A 17,335-nucleotide genomic window follows, 5' to 3' on the forward strand; every position below is an offset into this window, starting at 1 on the left:
GCATAAGCCTACCCGTCGCGTAGCAACCTGCACAGCCGCCCTGTCTTGGACGGTACCACTGTTATGGGCAGATGGGGGAGGGGGGGTAGAGGCAGCGGTCTGCACTCCCGTCTTCTGCTCGGCGTTCGCTCCCCTGGGGCTGAAAGAGTTTTGACTCTCGTCCCCGCTCTACATGCCGGGGAGGAAGGGAGGGGGAAGGAGAAGGTTTTCAAACCCCCCCCTCCCCCCGCAGTTGGAGAGATGGTGCGCACCGCCGGGTGCACTCTGACCTGAGTCCAAGATGGCGGTCGGGTCCTTTTCTCGGGCGATCTGCAGTTGGCACGCCGCCGCATTCACCTGGTCGGTGGTCAGCCTCTGGCAGAACTGTGTGGTGAATACCAGGACCCGAAGACCCTCGGTCTTCACCTACGGCGGCCGTTGGAAGTTTCTGACATTTATAAACCAAGTAGGTTGACCTGAGGGGAGGGAGAATCTTCGCGCCAAAACTTCAAACGGACTGCCCCTCCCAACAGTACCTCCCCTTCCTCCGAGCACCCCCAGGTCTCTCAGCCTCTGATTTCCTAACGCCCTGCGTCAGGTCCCCCCAATGTCTGACCTGTAGCCCCTGCTCCAGAATACCCAAATCAGCCCTGTGCCCCGACCCCTCCCTCCTTTCTGAGAGCCCAAACCACTGCTGACCTGTGATCCCCGCCTGCGGGGAAGCTCCAGCCCGTCATCCCCAATCCCTGCTTCACACTCCCCTCGTCTGAGAGCTTCCAGCCCCTCTCCCGACGTACGGAATATGATCCTTAATGGGCCTGATATCCCTGCTAGAAACGCGTACATTACTTTTTTTGGTTTTGTTTTTTTAACTCAGCTGTACTATTAATCTTGACCGCATTTTCTGACAAACTGTTCTGTAACTTCATTGTATATTGAGTGAAAATATGGTTTATTTTCTTAAATTAACTTTAAATCTACTACTAGCTAATTTCATGGAGTGTCTCTAGATTTAATACTGTTCGAAAGGATGAATAACTTCCTTATTAATCCCTCACACCACTCATGATTTTATAGTTATAAATCTCAAAAAGATGTTTTCCAAACGGATTATTATCAAAATCAATACTGGCTTACACCCCTCATGTATCATAAAAATAAATACGTCACAACAATTTTTTTTATTTTTTAATTTGGGGAATTAGTATCAGATACTAAGGTGCTCTCTCTCTTGTGCAATCTCCAGGCTCTTGTCTGCAATGGACTTCAACCTGTATCATCAATGAGCTCAATTTTTCACTCATTTACTATTTCCCATCAAATTGTTTCATATAATGAATTTCAGCACCAATTTTCTTTCCATCAAATTAATTTGTGTGATAAATTTCAAAACTTATTTTCACTATTTTTATTTAGCTTATATTTATCCTCCTAAGCTTAGGAAAAATTGTGCTCATTAAATATCATCTGCCATTTAGATGCTCAGTTTCCTAGTTTCACAAGGCCTACCTGCAGTTCCTCACAATCAGCTTGTACTCCATATATTTTGGGGTCATCTTCATCTTTGATCACCTTGCTAATCTCTTCCTTTGCAGGATTATTATTGTACAATTCCCTGGGACACTACTATTCACTGTTTGCACTGGAAAACCTGGCTGTTTAGTCCTACACTGCCTTCTGTACTTTAACCAATTTTTGTTATGGGACCAACAAGAAGAATAAGGTTTGAAAGCCTAAACTTTGTTAGGCAAAGCTGTCATCCCCATGAAATATTGTTCTTTAGACCATGGTTGGGTTCTCTGTGTTTCTCTTGTAAATTACAGGTCCAGTACATTTCTTTTAGTATAACCCTTTTTTTTTTTTTTTTTGAAGATTGTAGGGTATTCTGAAACTCCATAAAATAATTTCTTTCTGGGGCTAACTCTTCTGTCATGTCCTAAATTCTCAGGTGTGACTTCTTTGCTAGTGGGGGAAGGCCCAGGGAGTGAAGTGCACTCCTCTGTTGTGATTTACTGTATGTGATGGTGCTGCTGGGCACAGATGGGGTATTCATATTAATTTTACGGAGATTCTTTAGAAATAAATACATTTTTCAATCATCTAAATAAATGTTCCTTTACATCTGTGCTTTCCCTGGGGTATTTTACCAGGCTAAACTTCTCTTCCTATCCTCTGTATATGTGTCCTCCATATCAGGCCCTAGGTTACAACTTATCCCTGAGGGAGTGAGCTGCTAAGCTATCTATCCCAGCTGGGTAGGGAAGTTTCTGTGTGTGAGGAGGATCCCCTTTTCTCAAAAATCATACCTGAGGCCTTCACTAGTCCAGATAGTCCCCAGCCTGTGTCTCAAAGGGTGGAGATCCAGATGGAGGTTTCCAAAATTCATGCCTCTGCTTCTTGGTCTCCTTCAGATGTGACCTCTCAATTGGAGATGTCTGCTGCTGGCAAAAAAAAAAAAAAGCTAATATAGCCCAGCTTCTCTGTGAGGCGGGGTGGTACTAAACCTTCTCCCAAACCAAAACTTTCAAAGTCCCAAATCTCCCTCTGAGGTGATAAGTCACTAAAGTCCCTTTTCTGATAGGAAGAGGAGTATAGAGATCTTGCAACTGGCCATCCAGATTCAGGGCATGTCCCTCACCAGACAATAACAAATCCCCCCCCCCCCAAAAAAAAAATACTCACTGACACTAAAGTCTCTTTGCCACAAACAGGAGACAAATCCTATTAGGCAAGGGGTGTACTGTAGGAATCTCTTCTCAAATCAACCAGCTGCTAAAACAGCTCCTTACTCTCCAGAAACCAACCTAAAATAATCATACTCTCTAGACTAGACTACTAGATCTTCCATTCACAGCAGACCTCCAGGGGAGGTCTGTGGCGAAATAGTATCGCCAACTAAGCTGGAAAACCAGGGCAGGGATCTAGAGTCACCTAGTGGAGAACAGGGGATCTCTACATTAGTAAGTAAAGAAGCTAATATGTATTGTAGTATTTGTTAAAACTAGCAAAGTGATTAGAGATACATTTAGTAGGCTCCTGAATGTTTTATGATGCAAGCTTTTAGATTGTTAAGGTTCCTTATTGAAGTAATATTCTGCAAGGAGCTGAAACAAATCACAGTGAACCTGGAAGATGTAATAGGGGAAATTGACAAGATTAGCGAATCTCCTGGACCAGATGGTATACCTCCCAGAGTGCTAAAAGAACTGAAGAATGAAATTTCGAAACTACTTTTGGTAATTTTGTAAACTATCATTAAAATCATCTGTGGTACCTGAAGACGGGAGGTTGCCCAATGTAATGCCAATACTTAAAAAGGGATCGGTGGTGATCCAGGAAACTACAGACCAGTGAGTCTGACGTGTGCCAGACAAAATGGTAGAAACTACCATAAAGAACAAAATTACTGAACATATAGCTAGGCATAGTTTATTTATTTATTTAACACTTTTATATACCGAAGTTCATATGGACATCACATCGGTTTAAAATGGATAGAAAGGAGGAAGAAGAAGTTACATCGTAACAAAAAAGTTTTTAATGGGACAAAGTCAACATGGATTTAGCCAAGGGAAGTTCTGCCTCTCCAATCTGCTATTGTTTTTTGAGGATTTAAATAAACATGTGGATAAAGGTGAGCCATTTGATAAAGTGTACCTGGATTTCCAGAAAGCATTTGACAGAATTCCTCCTGAGAGACTTTTAGGACATTAAAAAGTCATGGGATTGGTACAGTGTCCTATTGTGCATTGGGAACTGGTTAAAAGATAGAAAGCAAAGATTAGATCCGAAAGGTAGATTTTATTTTTTAATTTAATTTTTATTGAACTCTTCATAATTTTACAGGATACAGTAAGACAGTATACAAAAGGATATTGCAATTGTTCCTTATTAATCAACAACCAAGGATTCAACAAACTCCTTCTTTATACTAATACCTAAACATAAGGAAAAAACTTTGAGACATTACAGGTATTTCACTTAGAGCAGAGATTCAGGTAATCATAGAAGCAACCTAGTTATCTCATCATCTTCTAATTTTTTCTTTTCCCCAAACCTATGGGGTTCTCAAGAGTGGGAGTCCAGATATAATCTCAACTGTTCTGGGTAGTTAAAAACATACCTAGTGTTCTGAGATAAAATCAGACAACGACAAGGAAACTTAAGTGTAAACTTAGCCCCTCTTCCAAGAACATCAGCCCTCATCGAAATAAACTTCCTTCGTCGAAGTTGAGTACGCCGGGCTAAATCAGGGAATATTCTTATATTTTCACCATAGAAGTTTTGTTTTTGATTTCGGAAATACATCTTCAATACTGAGTCCCTTTCCATCAAAAATGCAAATTGCACAATCAAAATAGCCCTAGATTTTATATTGACTTCAAATGATTTCTCCAATATATCTGTTAAATCTAAATTTATCTCAGATTATTCTTCCAACTGCTGTTTCTCTTCTCCCTTTAAAGGGAGATAGTATATTCTTGAGATAGCCGGGATCGCAGACTCAGAGTACTTCAATATATTAATTAAATAGCTTTTAAACAGATCAATTGGAGAAATCAGATGGATCTTTGGGAAATTTAAAACCCTAAGTGTAAAATTCCTAATTTGATTCTCCAAAGATTCTATTTTATCCATACAAAGGAGCGTACCTGGCGTCGCCTACCCACCCCCACGCATACTGCACAATACAAACAGACCTTACACAACTACCGTCAAGCTACCCTCAAAGCCAAACGTGACTTCTACTCCTCCAGAATCCATGACTATCAATTCAACTCAAGCGCCCTCTTCTCCTATGTTGCTGACCTTACAAAGCCCTCCCATCCCACAGCCCATGAAAGCAACCCCAAGGAAAAATGTGAAGAGCTCGCAATTTCCACGACAAAATCGCAAACATTATCAAGCGTTTCCTCCCCAAGCCCATCCCTACCCCACTGCTCCCCATGCACAAAGGCCCCACGCTGATATCCCTAGACCTTACATCCACCTCGGAAATAGAGTCTATACTAAAAAAGATAAAACCAGCATCTCACATAGCAGACACAATCCCCGCAAAAACCCTCCTCTCCATTCCCACCTCTATAGCCAAATCCCTAGCCGACATAAATTGTTCGCTATCATCTGGCAAAGTCCCAGACCCCCTCAAAATAGCAGTCGTCAAGCCCCTCCTCAAAAAACCCTCCCTCAACCCCTCTGACCCAGCTAACTATCGTCCTATTTCTAACCTGCCACTCATCGCCAAAGTACTCGAGAAGGTAGTCAACTCTCAAGTATCTGACTTCCTTGAGGACCACCACATCCTACATCCCTCCCAATTTGGCTTCCGCAAGGATCGTAACACTGGAAATCTCCTGCTAGCAATCACCAACACCATCCTCCTAGGTATGGGCCAGGGGACATCCTTTCTCCTCGCCATCCTTGATATCTCAGCAGCCTTTGACACGGTCAATCATCAAATCTTACTTTCCCTTCTAGCAGAAATAGGTATCGCCGGCACTGCACTATCATGGTTCTCTTCGTACCTCTCCCACAGAGAATACATAGTAAAAATTGATAAAGCTGAATCTTCTCGCATTTCTCTCACACAAGATGTTCCCCAGGGGTCCTCACTCTCCTCTACCCTCTTCAATATTTATATACTGCCCCTTTGCCACCTGCTCTCTGACCTAGGATTGAACTTTTTCCTATATGCCGATGACGTTCAAATCCTCATCCCCATTCAAAACTCCCTAAAAGAAACCCTACAACTCTGGGACTCCTACCTTACATCCATCAACTCACTACTATCCAACCTCCACCTCGCTCTTAATGCTTCTAAAACAGAGATACTCATTATATCTAATCAACCTGTACTCTCACCCCCAAACAACATATCCTCCTCCCCAGCCTCATCTCCGACTGTAAGAGACCTTGGTATTGAGCTAGACCAGCACCTCGATTTCAAAGCCCATATTAAATCCCTGCTAAAGGGGGGCTTTTACAAACTCCACATCCTGAAAAAGCTTAAGCCACTTCTCCACACTCAAGATTTCCGACTAGTCCTGCAGACCACCGTCCTCTCCAAAGTGGACTACTGCAACTCCCTCCTCCTTGGCCTCCCAGAGTCGACCATTAAACCCCTACAGAACGCCATGGCGAGAATCTTAACCAACACCCGAAAAAGAGACCACATCACCCCCATACTTAAGGACCTGCACTGGTTACCCATCACTTTCCGTATACAGTATAAAACCCTTACCATCCTTCACAATCTGCTCTACAAAACCAACCCCTGGCTCAAGGACTCGCCTCACTTCCGTATAACCAATCGTCCCACTATATCCTCCCTCGCAGGCACCCTTCATACTCCCTCCCTCAAAATCGCTCATCTCACCTCCACGAGAGCAAGGGCTTTCACCATTGCGGGCCCTACTCTATGGAACTCCCTTCCCTCCTTTCTCCGCCTTGAACCTTGCCTGGCCACCTTCAAAAAAGGAATCAAACCTGGCTTTTCAGAAAGGCTTATCCTGAAATTAGCCAAACCTAGGCCCCCCCACTGCCCTCCCCCTTTCCACTGGCAATATTTCACTGCTTTCCCCCCCCCCCCCTGCCCTTTCACTTTATCATATTACAATATTTCAAATTGTTTTAGATAAGCCGCATCTGCTGTAAACAGATTTATTCAAGTTGCATCTATTGTAAATATCTACTCCTGTAAATAAGTTCCTTCTGTTTCTACGGTTGTTTATTCTCTCTCTCAAGCTATCTATTTTTCCCTCTCTTCTCCTATCTCCCTTTACCCCTCTCCTCTTTCTGGCCTGCTCCCATCCCCTACCCCCTGTTCATTGTAATTCCTCCTTTATCTGAGTTGCTTGTAAACCGGCGTGATGTGCCACACGAACGTCGGTATATTAAAAGTTGTTAAATAAATAAATAAATAAACATATTTTATCAGATCTAATCAAATTAGATTGAATTTTCTCATTTTCCACGATCTTCCCTTCTATGATATTCACAGTTTCTTCCAGTTTCCCCAATTTTTGATTGATTACCCCATTTTGCTGTAATACATCCTGTATTTTTTCAGATAAATTATTAATAGATTTTTGCATTAAGATTATCTCTTCTAAAGAAAATTTTTTTGAGGATAAAGATGTTACCTCTTTTATTTATTTAACACTTTTTTATACCGACCTTCATAGTAATAACCATATCGGATCGGTTTACATTTAACAAGGGTATAACTTTTGACATTATTATCTGAACCCCTTCATCTCTCTTCCCCATAGCAGCCTGGTTAATAAATGTTGCTTCTCCTGGTTCTCTGGAACCCACTCTTATGGGGCTCCCCAGGGATGCGGATATACTATCTGCCCCTCTCTGAGTACCAGGACGGAGGGTGAGCCCTTGGACTATGGTGCAGTTAGTACTGCCTGACATGGGTGGGCCCAGGCTGACAGGCGGACATGCTCTGACTGAGACGAGGACTTATTTATTACTCACCCTTCCTACGTTCAGGGTGGGATTCATTATGAACATACATAGATCAGAAGTACAAAGTAATCCAACACATTACGTTTTCATCCATAAGGCAACATTGCCTATCTAATGACTATATATATATATTAGAAACATAGGTGTTAACTCCAATAAGACAGAAGAACAAGATAATATAACAGGGGTACAAGATCATACAACACATTACAAACTCTTTAAAAGGGATATTGCCTAACAAATGGCTACATATTAGACGGTGGTGAAGTGTTCATTTATTTAAAGTTTTTCTTTACCGACATTCGTTGGGGCCATCATGCCAGTTTACAAGGAACAAGGGTAACAAGTTAAAAATCAGTTACAAAAAACAAGGGCATAGTAAACTGGGAGAAGCGACAGAGTATATAACTATGGAAAAGATGAATTGTATTAGAACAGAAAGCACACAGCACTATTCTCAAAATGAGCATGATAGTACTAATAACTCTATTTCACAAACTAATGTAGAAGTAAAACACAGAGACTGTGAATTTTTACCTGTGATTAGTACCGTACTGATACACATGGTCAGGACCTACATCACTAATCAAGCGATTGTCTTTTATGATATATTGTAACCGAATGTACTTGGCACCTGTTAGAATGTTCTAGTGTACGCATTCACCTACTTTAATTTATGTTCCTAATGTAAACTGTTGCGATGGTATATAACTTTAGCGACAGTATAGAAAAGATTTTAAATAAAAATAAATAAGTTTCTGTGTGCACTGCTCTAGTCTGAGTTCGGGTGGCATGGTGTTCCAAGCATAGGGGCCAGTAATGGATACGGCCCGCTCTTTTTGTGGAGTTGGGGTGTATATGTTTCGGAGAGTGTATATGTTCATGAATAGAAGTGCCAATTAGAAGTTTGCTGTCAGGGTGGTTCACTACCAATACATTCCAACATAGCAGGGATATCTGTGATAGCCAAACCGGGCAGGGATCTGTCCATCTGTGGGTCTTGCAGACCTATATCCTTGATCAACCTAGATTTGAACATTTTGGCTAGAGTATTAGCTCTCCGGTTGAACAATTTTTTGCCCGCCCTTGTTCACACTGATGAGGTGGGCTTTATACCGCAGTGAATGGCAGCAGATAATGTTCATAAAATTATAGATCTCATGTGTTGGGTTGATCGGAACATAATCCTTCTGTCGTATTGTCCATTGATGCTAAAAAGGCATTTGATCTTGTTCATTGGCCTTTTCTATTAAAAACTTTACGGCAATACTTTGGCCCTTTCTGCCTTCAATGGATAATGAAACTATATGAGTCACCTGTGGTGAGAGTGAAGGTAAGTGGAGGGTATGGGCTCAGTTTTAGCATTGGTCAGAGTAGCAGGCAGGGCTGCCCGCTTTCCACACTGTTATTCCCACTGTTCCTGGAACCCTTTGCCTCTAGAGTTCAAGCCTCCACTGTTATCAAAGGGGTCAGTTTAGGTTCCTCTCATTACAAGTTATCCCTTTCTCTGACAATATCATGTTCACTCTGACTGATCCTTGTGTGGTGTCGAGAGTGAATTGGGTTTGTTCAGCAAGGTTTCAGGCTTTAAAGTAAACTTCGGTAAGTCTGAGCTATTAAACATTTAATTTAGTGGATTCTGATGTCTACTATAAAACAATTTCCATTCAAATGGGCCAGAGTATCACTTAAGTATTTGGGACCTCATATTGGTGCAACAATCTCAGAGCTCTTTAATCTTAATTATGTCCCACTACTAAAAGCCTTAGTGGCGGGGCAGTTTCTCCTGGCTTGGTCGGATTGCCATAGTCAAAATTAATCTTTTACTATGAATTTTATATTTATCACTCTCCCCATTTTCATCCCGGCCACTCTTCTTCACTTGTGGCAGAAGAAAATCTTTGATTTTATTTGGAGGTGTCATCCCCTGAGGGTATCCTGACTAGTTCTTTTCCAGCCCAAAGTGAGAGGGGGTCTTGAGGTCCCTAACCTGTCTTGGTACTATGCTGCCTCACAGATTAGAGCGCTTATAGATTTTTATATTCTCAAATCTGTCAAACAAAGGGTGATCATTAGCAGGTGATGCTGGGTGTGATGTCAACATTAGCTTTACCATGGCAACCTTGCTCCTCTTGGCGTCCATTGACATGTTTCCCGATGACTCTCCACACTACCATGAGAGTTTGGGTTCAATGGAAGACTAAATTGGTAGGCTCTTATAATTATTGTTTTCAGTCCTCCCTTTCCATTATGTTCATGGCCCAGTAGGCCACCAGTTGATTCTTTTCAATTCTTGGAAGGAAGCAGAGGTTACTACTATTGGGCATTTGCTTGGGCATGGACGTTTACTAACTATGAATGCACTTGGGCAGATGTATTCTTTTTGGGGTCTGTGAATTTTTTGGCCTGTGCTCAGATTAAACATTTTTTTAGATTCTCAGTAAAGACTTAATATGCTGAGAGGGTGTAGGTCCATGTTTTGAGAATTTTTGTGCTCAAGCAGGCAATATACGTGATCAAGTGTCCAAAATATACATAATCTCAATGGTCCGGTGTCAGACCCCTTTACCCACATTTGGAAATAGGATATAGATCTTGAAGTCTCTCAGCAAAGACGACTGGGATATTGTTTACTCTAATGTTAGTAAGTGCTCTATTTCATCCCAGTTGCAGGAGAATTGCTTTAAACTTTTATATCGCTGGCACATTACCCCAGTTAAGCTCCATAGATTATACCCACACCAGCCAGATACTTATTGGCGTAATTGTGGTTCATTGGACTCGTTTTTTCACATCTGGTGGCAATGTGATAAAATCGTTCCTTTTTGGAATAAAGTTACCGATTGGCTAACTACATTGCCGAAAGTACCAATAATTCCAGGGACAGAGACTATGCTATTAAATTTGCCTGTTCCTGGTTTGAACAAACATCAGCAACATTTTTGCTTACAGGTTTTCATTGCAGCACATTGCATGGTTGCTATGGGGTGGAAGCAAGCTGGTGCTTCCTCGTTTTCTCAGGTCTTTGACCGATTGCATCTCCTTTGCCGATTTGGCTTCCTTAACAACTGTCCAGAATAACCGCATGGCTTCTTTTAAAGCAGTGTGGAGACCTTTTGGTGATGCCTTTGTATGAAAGATTCTTTATCTTTTATGTGATCCTCGCATTGAATATATTGGTGGCTCTTTTATTTCTCTTTTTATGTTTTCTGTGTCTCCTTACCCAGCTTCCAAAACCTGGTCTGCTGCAGTGGGATCTGGATAAAGGATCCTCTTGAAATGCCTCATTTGTTATATTTATTACATTGTACCCATTTTTTAGTTAAAATTGTTACATGTAAACCGACGTGATGGCATTGCTGAATATCGGTATATAAAAGCAAATAAATAAATTAAATCAGCCCATATGAAATACTTCACATGGAAAGTGGTATTCTTGATTGCAGTCAGCGAACTGCAAGCATTGGTTCATTATAGTCCTTACCTACAGTTTTACCATAATAAAGTGGTATTTCGTACACATCCTTCCTTCCGAAAGTGATATCGCAATTTCATTTAAACCAATATATAGAACTTCCAATTTTCTTCCCTAAGCCTCATCAAGATGACCGACAAAAATTGTTACTCTTTGGACTGTAAAAGAGCGTTAGCATACTATAAAATCAGAACGCATTCTGCTTCCCAAGCCTCTCAACTCTTCCTTTCATTTAACCCAAATGCACCGGGACTTCCAGTCACAAAACGGACAATATCTAGTTGAATTGCTCAGTGCATTCAGTTTTGTTACCAAAAGAGGAATTTACCTCTGACATTTCATCCAAATGCCCACCGGGTACGAGCAATGGCGTCCGACATAGCGCATTTCCGTCACGTGCCGCCAGTGGACATTTGTAAGGCAGCAACTTGGTCATCCTTACATACCTTCACATCACATTATTGCATAGATCAGCAAACAAGAGAGGATACCAAAGTTGGGACAACAGTCCTGCATACTCTGATCTCATAGATTACTAGAACTATCCACCGATTGGATCACGCTTAAAAAAAAAAAAAAGAAGAGACTATACTCTGGCGAAACTCCTTTTAGCATGATCAGGAGCTTAGTATGCCCATGACAGCATTGCTAATTCAGCCCTGCTATCAACGGGAAAAAGCAAGTTTGCTTACCGTAAACAGTGTTTCCATAGATAGCAGGATGAATTAGCCATGCTGACCCTCCCACCTCCCTGGATAGTCCTCTCACACTTATACTACTTAATCACAGACTGAGGAGAATCAGTTATTCTCCTCAGTCTGTGATTCTACTATAGAAGGTCTGCCTAGTGGGCCTGATGGACAGTTCCCATGACAGCATGGCTAATTCATCCTGCTATCTACGGAAACACTGTTTACAGTAAGCAAACTTGCCTTTATCTCCTCAATTACTCTAAAATGGGGTAGATCATACTTGCTTGATTTTGTTTCTATATTGTCTTTTTTTTTTTTTTTCTTCTCCATTTTGTATTTCTACGCAAAGTGTTCGTGCTTTGTAAAATTTAAATGAATAATATAAAGTTTAAAAAGATCAGTCCGAGGAGGCAAGAGAGCAGGGAAGAAGCAGGACAAGGCAAGAGTAGGAAAGAATAGGAAAGAGCCAGGAGGAGGAAGCAGGATGAGGCAGGAGCTGGTGCAAGGCACAGGAAGGAGGCAGGAATCCGCTAACAATGAGCACTGCAGAGGCAGAGGGGGACCTGTTGCTGAGGCGTCAGCGTGGTGCAGGGCCAGTGCTTAAATATCCCCAGGCCTTGCTGGAGCTCTTCGCATTGCGGAGCTTGTAAGGAGGAGGAAGAGGCACGCGCGATGGGAAGAGCAGGAGCGAGGACGGCATCCCAGGGCCTGGCCGGTGCATCATTACAACAGGACACTGAACAATCATAACCGCGCTGCCACTCCTCCTAGAATAATGGGACATAGGGAGGATAATTGTATGTAGGTAAATACCAGTTCACAAGAGTAAACGGCCTTTTTGAAAATTGCCCACCCTAAAACTGTACAGGATTGAAAGGGAAAGCAAGCTCTTACTTTCCCTTTGAAAATGAGTGCAAGACCCACAGAACTATGCATAGTTTTGAAAATGAATAATAAACTTGGAAAGGATGGGCTAGATACTTAAATCTATATATTACAGATTGTTCTACCACTAATGTAATGTGAATTTTCTCTGTCCAGTGTAGCCTCTTGTTTTCTGCAGGACAGGATTAGAGAGCAGAAGAGCTGCTCTTTGTTTTGTTCTGTCCTCTCTAGCCTGACACATACCCCTTTCATCCCTGGGGGGGCCTAGTTCCTAACAATGCAAGTTAGGAGGTGCAGCCTGCATTAATGCATGTTAGGCCATTTTATTTGTTAAAAGGCCTAACAAAGATGATATGAGTGGAAAGTGGCAGAGTAGGTGCTAAGTCTGCACAGTTCAGAACAGTAAGGGAGGAGGCAAATTGTTCATCAAGTGCTGCTGTGATAATTGCACTTAAGAATCCTTTTATAAGAGCTGCTCATTAAGATAGAAAAAGTGGATTCCACTTGAGGCTGGCTCGGTGGCGCTGCACCCGGTCCCTGCACCTGGTTTAATCCCCAGCTTGGCTCTTCTACTCCCCAGTCACTGCGCAGCAGCACCACTGGCCTGGTTTAGTCCCATGACTGCAGGGTTCTGGAGGGAGACCTGATGCAAGGCCCCCAGCCAAGGACACTCATCGTAAAGATTCAAGTAAGTTGGAAGGAAATATAAGAGAGGGAGAAGGCCCCTGGTTCCAAATGAGCTGGAACCCCCAAGGCACAGGAAAAAAAATTGCTTGGTGAAGCAAACATGCATTTTTTCTTAGACTCTAACCTGCACTAGACTGCTAATAAGTCTTGTCAAACTGCAGGAGTTTTCCAAAGGTTGCTTGATTTAATCAACAACACTTCTGTTGCATGAAGAGCAATGTGGGTTGATAAAATCCTTGGGTCTCGCATACAGAAGAGTTTCTCACAGTTTTTGTTTTGTTTCTTTTGTTGTTGGTGAGCGAAGAATTGCGGTTGCCGACTAGTCCACCTGGATACGTGGAATTAAGAGTCAACAAATAAGTTGTAGGTGAAATCTTTTTTACTGGGACTAACTTAATACATCTAGAGTTATCCTCTCTTCATCAGGTCAGTGTTTGTGAGCAAAATTCCTTCCTGTCTCTTCTAGCACCTTTATTTATATTCCGCTTTTTGCACTTTTTTTTTTTTCAGCACTTCAAAGTGGATTACATTCAGGTACTGTAGGCATTTCCCTTTCCCCAGAGGGCTTACAGTCTAAGTTTGTACCTGAGGCAATGGAGGGTAAAGTAACTTGCCCAAGGTCACAAGGAGCGATAGAAGGACTCGAACCCTGGTCTCCTGGTTTGTAGCCCACTGCTCTAAGCACTAGGCTACTCCTCCACTCCGCTGTCCTTACATTGTAAGCTAGGCCCATGGATGTGTACGAGATCTGAAAACACTACATAATAGTTTGAAAAGTCACCAAAGGCCTGAGAGAAACTCATTTCTTTATACTTAACTGCATTAAATGTTATGTACTCGTGAGTTATTGTGCAGTCAAAGACTTGGCCCCTACCTGTAATACTCCAACTAGGTAACAATACCTTTAGGTTTAAAGAGGGACCAAGACTTCACTCTGTCCAAACTCGCCCTCCTTTCTCAGGATGTTTTTGGAAAACATTCTTTCTTCACTCTAGTTGTAACATCAGAGCAATCAATGCAATCGAGCATCATTTTATTTCTTTTCTAGGTTTTGCAGTGCGTGCTTTTTGGAGTCTGTTTCTTCACTGATCTGTGCCAGCTGTTTGGCTTTGGCAAAAAGGAGGGCGTCTGGTCTCGTTTGCTGCTGCTGCTGCGAGACTGTATCTTCTCGGTGTTGGCATTCCCTGTGGGCACAGTAAGTACTGGTCAGTTGGGTAATGGGGAACTGGTTGCAGCAGTTCTGACAGGGACAAAGCATTCATGCAGTTCAGGTGTGCAGGAGAAAACAGCGAGCTAGGCAGGTATGTGGCCATGTTTAGTCCAAATCAAATATTTGGGGTTTTGTTTTTTTTTGGGGGGGGGGGGGGGGGGGGGGATTTATGGGTTAAATTGGTGTTTTGGGAGTGTTTATTCTTCTAAAGCAGTGGTTCCCAACTGGTGTGTCTGGAGGTCCCAGGAGTTGGGTCGCAGAGACAGCAGAAGACTGATCTTTCCTCATCAGTCTGGACAGGAGTTGGCTGACTTCTCCTTTATTGGGTGTGACAGGAAGCTGCTCTTGCTTCCTTCTCTTCCTGGCCAGTGGGAGATTGTTCCCTTCTCTTTCACCCAGATCAGAGCGAGGTATCACCAACTCCTGTTCATATGGGCCCGGCAGGACACCAACTTTATCTTCCTCTGCTGGCCTGGCAGTGAGGCTGCTGATGCCCTCTTCACCCCATGGGGCCTGGATGTGAAAGCAGGAGCATGAGGGAGAGAGGTGCATGCTCTATAGATCCACTGCTGACTTCTGCTGCTGCCTCCCCATCTTCCTCTCCTCAATGCTTCTTGCCCTCATCTGCTGCTGGTAAAACAGGAGGGACTCTCTGGATTGGACTGAAGGCTTTTATGCTGGCTGGGAGCCAGGAGGAGGGGGGAAATGTGCTGGGCAGGAAGGTGTGGGAAACTAGGGAGTCAGGAGTCTGCTGGGTAGGAAGGGATAGGAGAGAGGAGGTTGGGGTTGCTGGGTTGGGAGAGGTAGAGAAAGGAGGGGCTGGGGCTGTTGGGCAGGGAAGAGAGATGGAAGTGGAGAGAGAGATGGAGATGGACCTGCTGGGTTGGGGGAGAGGGGCAGTCGGGGGATGCTGAGCAGGAAGGGGTGGGAAAGAGGTGGTCAGGGGAAAGGGAAGGGTGGAGGGAGTTGAGCACGGGGAAGAGGATGCAAGGGTGGGAGGTGTTGGAATTGTTGGACAGGGATAGGAGCATGTGAAGGGATGATTGAGTAGTTGGGAGAAGTGATGGGGGCATGGAGGGGAGTGACTGGGTACAAGGGTCATACTTTGTCAGTTTGGGGAATGTGCATTTCTTCTCGCTCGCTCTCTCTCTCTCTCTCTCTCTGAACTTTGCTTAGTGTAGGAGGAAATATATTTCTGTTCTACTTCTCCATTTTTGCACTGCATGCAGTGTTTCCATTCCAGTTTTTGTTTCCGCATTTGTAATTTGTGGTCTTTTATTCTATATTAGATGAAGATAGATCTGTCTGTATTCTGCATGTGTGTGACTGAGATGTAGCATGTAGGGATTTGTATCAGCCTTATTTGTATTTTCTCAATATTATATTACACTGGTAAACTGCTGCCTTTTCATGAGTAGGGCTATTGCTGTTTCATTTCTTGGAGTTAGTGCTGCTGAGCTATGGCAGGTTTGATAGGCATGTACAGAGTGGGGTTTGTTTGTATTATGTTATAATGCACCTGATAGTAGAGGGAGTTTGTGATGCTGTTATAAAGATGACATCAGAATATCTTATTTGTATGGTGAGTTGTGCAGGGAAATGTCTTAGTTCTGCTCTGCACCCATTGTTAGGAAGTGGGGGACTCCTGTGGATGTAGAGTATATGTTAATATTTAGTGCCATGATGGTCGTGCGTTCAGTGTGTCTCGCATGTGAGTGTCATCTCTCAGGTGTGTCCTGATAGAAAAAAGGTTGAGGACCACTGCTCTAAAGAATTGTACTGTGAAAAAACTACCTTAGTATCTAACAATAAATGAGACTCTCCTAGGAGTTTTGTATTGACATCTGCTCTGCAATTAAGCCTTTTTATCGTTGGCTCAAGGTGAGTTACATTCAGGCTCTGGAGGTAGCTCACTGACTCCAGAGAGCCTGTAATCTAAGTTTGTACCTAACTACTCATTTTTCTTTCTTTAGTTGGATATTTTGTGGGTCTTTTTCTCTCTTTCAGTTTGTAGTTGCTTCTTTTTGGAGCATCTATGCTTATGACCGGGAACTAATTTACCCAGAGAAGATGGATGCAATTATTCCACAATGGCTGAATCATTCCATGGTTAGTGTACATTCCTCTTCGATATCTTCCTTGTGATTTACAGAGCTTCTAATCCTTTGGTTTGTTTCTCTCTCTGTATAAATAAACTTGCATAACACTTACTTTGCAAAGATCTTGTTCTCCTTCTGGCATTCAGCACTGCACCATATGGTGCAGTCATAAGAGCAGATGATACACAATTGGAGAAGGGAGGAACTTTGAGATTAGCTTATGATGAGATAGATTTGTAGCAGCCCTGTTCAGTCTATCATAATGTAAGCAACATTTGTCCTCAGGTCACTGGGAAGTAGAACAAAGGGCATACCCACTTCTGCTAGGTGCTTGGGTCACTGTCTTAAAGCATTTTAATGTCACGGCATGAGTCCAGCATTCATGCTCCATCTCCTGAAACTTCAGTTTCTTTAACTAGTTGAATTATTGGGGGGGGGATGTTTGTTTGAGCTACAGAAAAAAAGGTAATAAAATCTTAGGGGCAAATCTTTAAACCTACGCGCGGGCGCAAACAAATCTACGCCCAATTTTATAACTTGTGCATGCCGAGCCGCGCAGCCTTCCTCCATTCCCTCTGCCTCCCGCACCTTCCCCCTCCCTTCCCCTATCTAACCTGCCTCCCAGCCCTATTTAAAACCCTCTCCTTACCTTTATTGGGAAAGTTACGCCTGCCGGCTGTTCCGGAGGCCTCGGTCCTTCCCCCGGAACGCCCCTTTTTCGAAGCCCCGGGACATATGCGCGCTGCCGAACCTATGCAAGATAGGCTCGGTGCGCACAGGGGCAGCTTTTCGGGGGTTACGCGCGTATGTTATGTGCATAACCCTTTGAAAA

General features: G+C 43.0%; 1 protein-coding gene across 2 annotated transcripts in view; it reads left to right on the forward strand.

The window, feature by feature from the left end:
• Positions 1-206: 206 nt before the first annotated feature.
• LOC115096582 (androgen-induced gene 1 protein-like) overlaps positions 207-17,335 on the forward strand; it is a 66,679-nt gene continuing 49,550 nt past the window's right edge. The window contains exons 1-3 of one of the 2 annotated variants that reach the window (XM_029611379.1): positions 207-445; positions 14,243-14,389; positions 16,412-16,513. In XM_029611379.1, the coding sequence (XP_029467239.1) occupies positions 281-445; positions 14,243-14,389; positions 16,412-16,513 (414 nt within the window). In that variant the 5' untranslated portion in view covers positions 207-280. The remainder of the gene's footprint in view (positions 446-14,242; positions 14,390-16,411; positions 16,514-17,335) is intronic. The other variant, XM_029611378.1, reaches the window with a different exon arrangement.

Source organism: Rhinatrema bivittatum, chromosome 8 (assembly GCF_901001135.1).
Source record: "Rhinatrema bivittatum chromosome 8, aRhiBiv1.1, whole genome shotgun sequence".
Classification (NCBI taxonomy): domain Eukaryota; kingdom Metazoa; phylum Chordata; class Amphibia; order Gymnophiona; family Rhinatrematidae; genus Rhinatrema; species Rhinatrema bivittatum.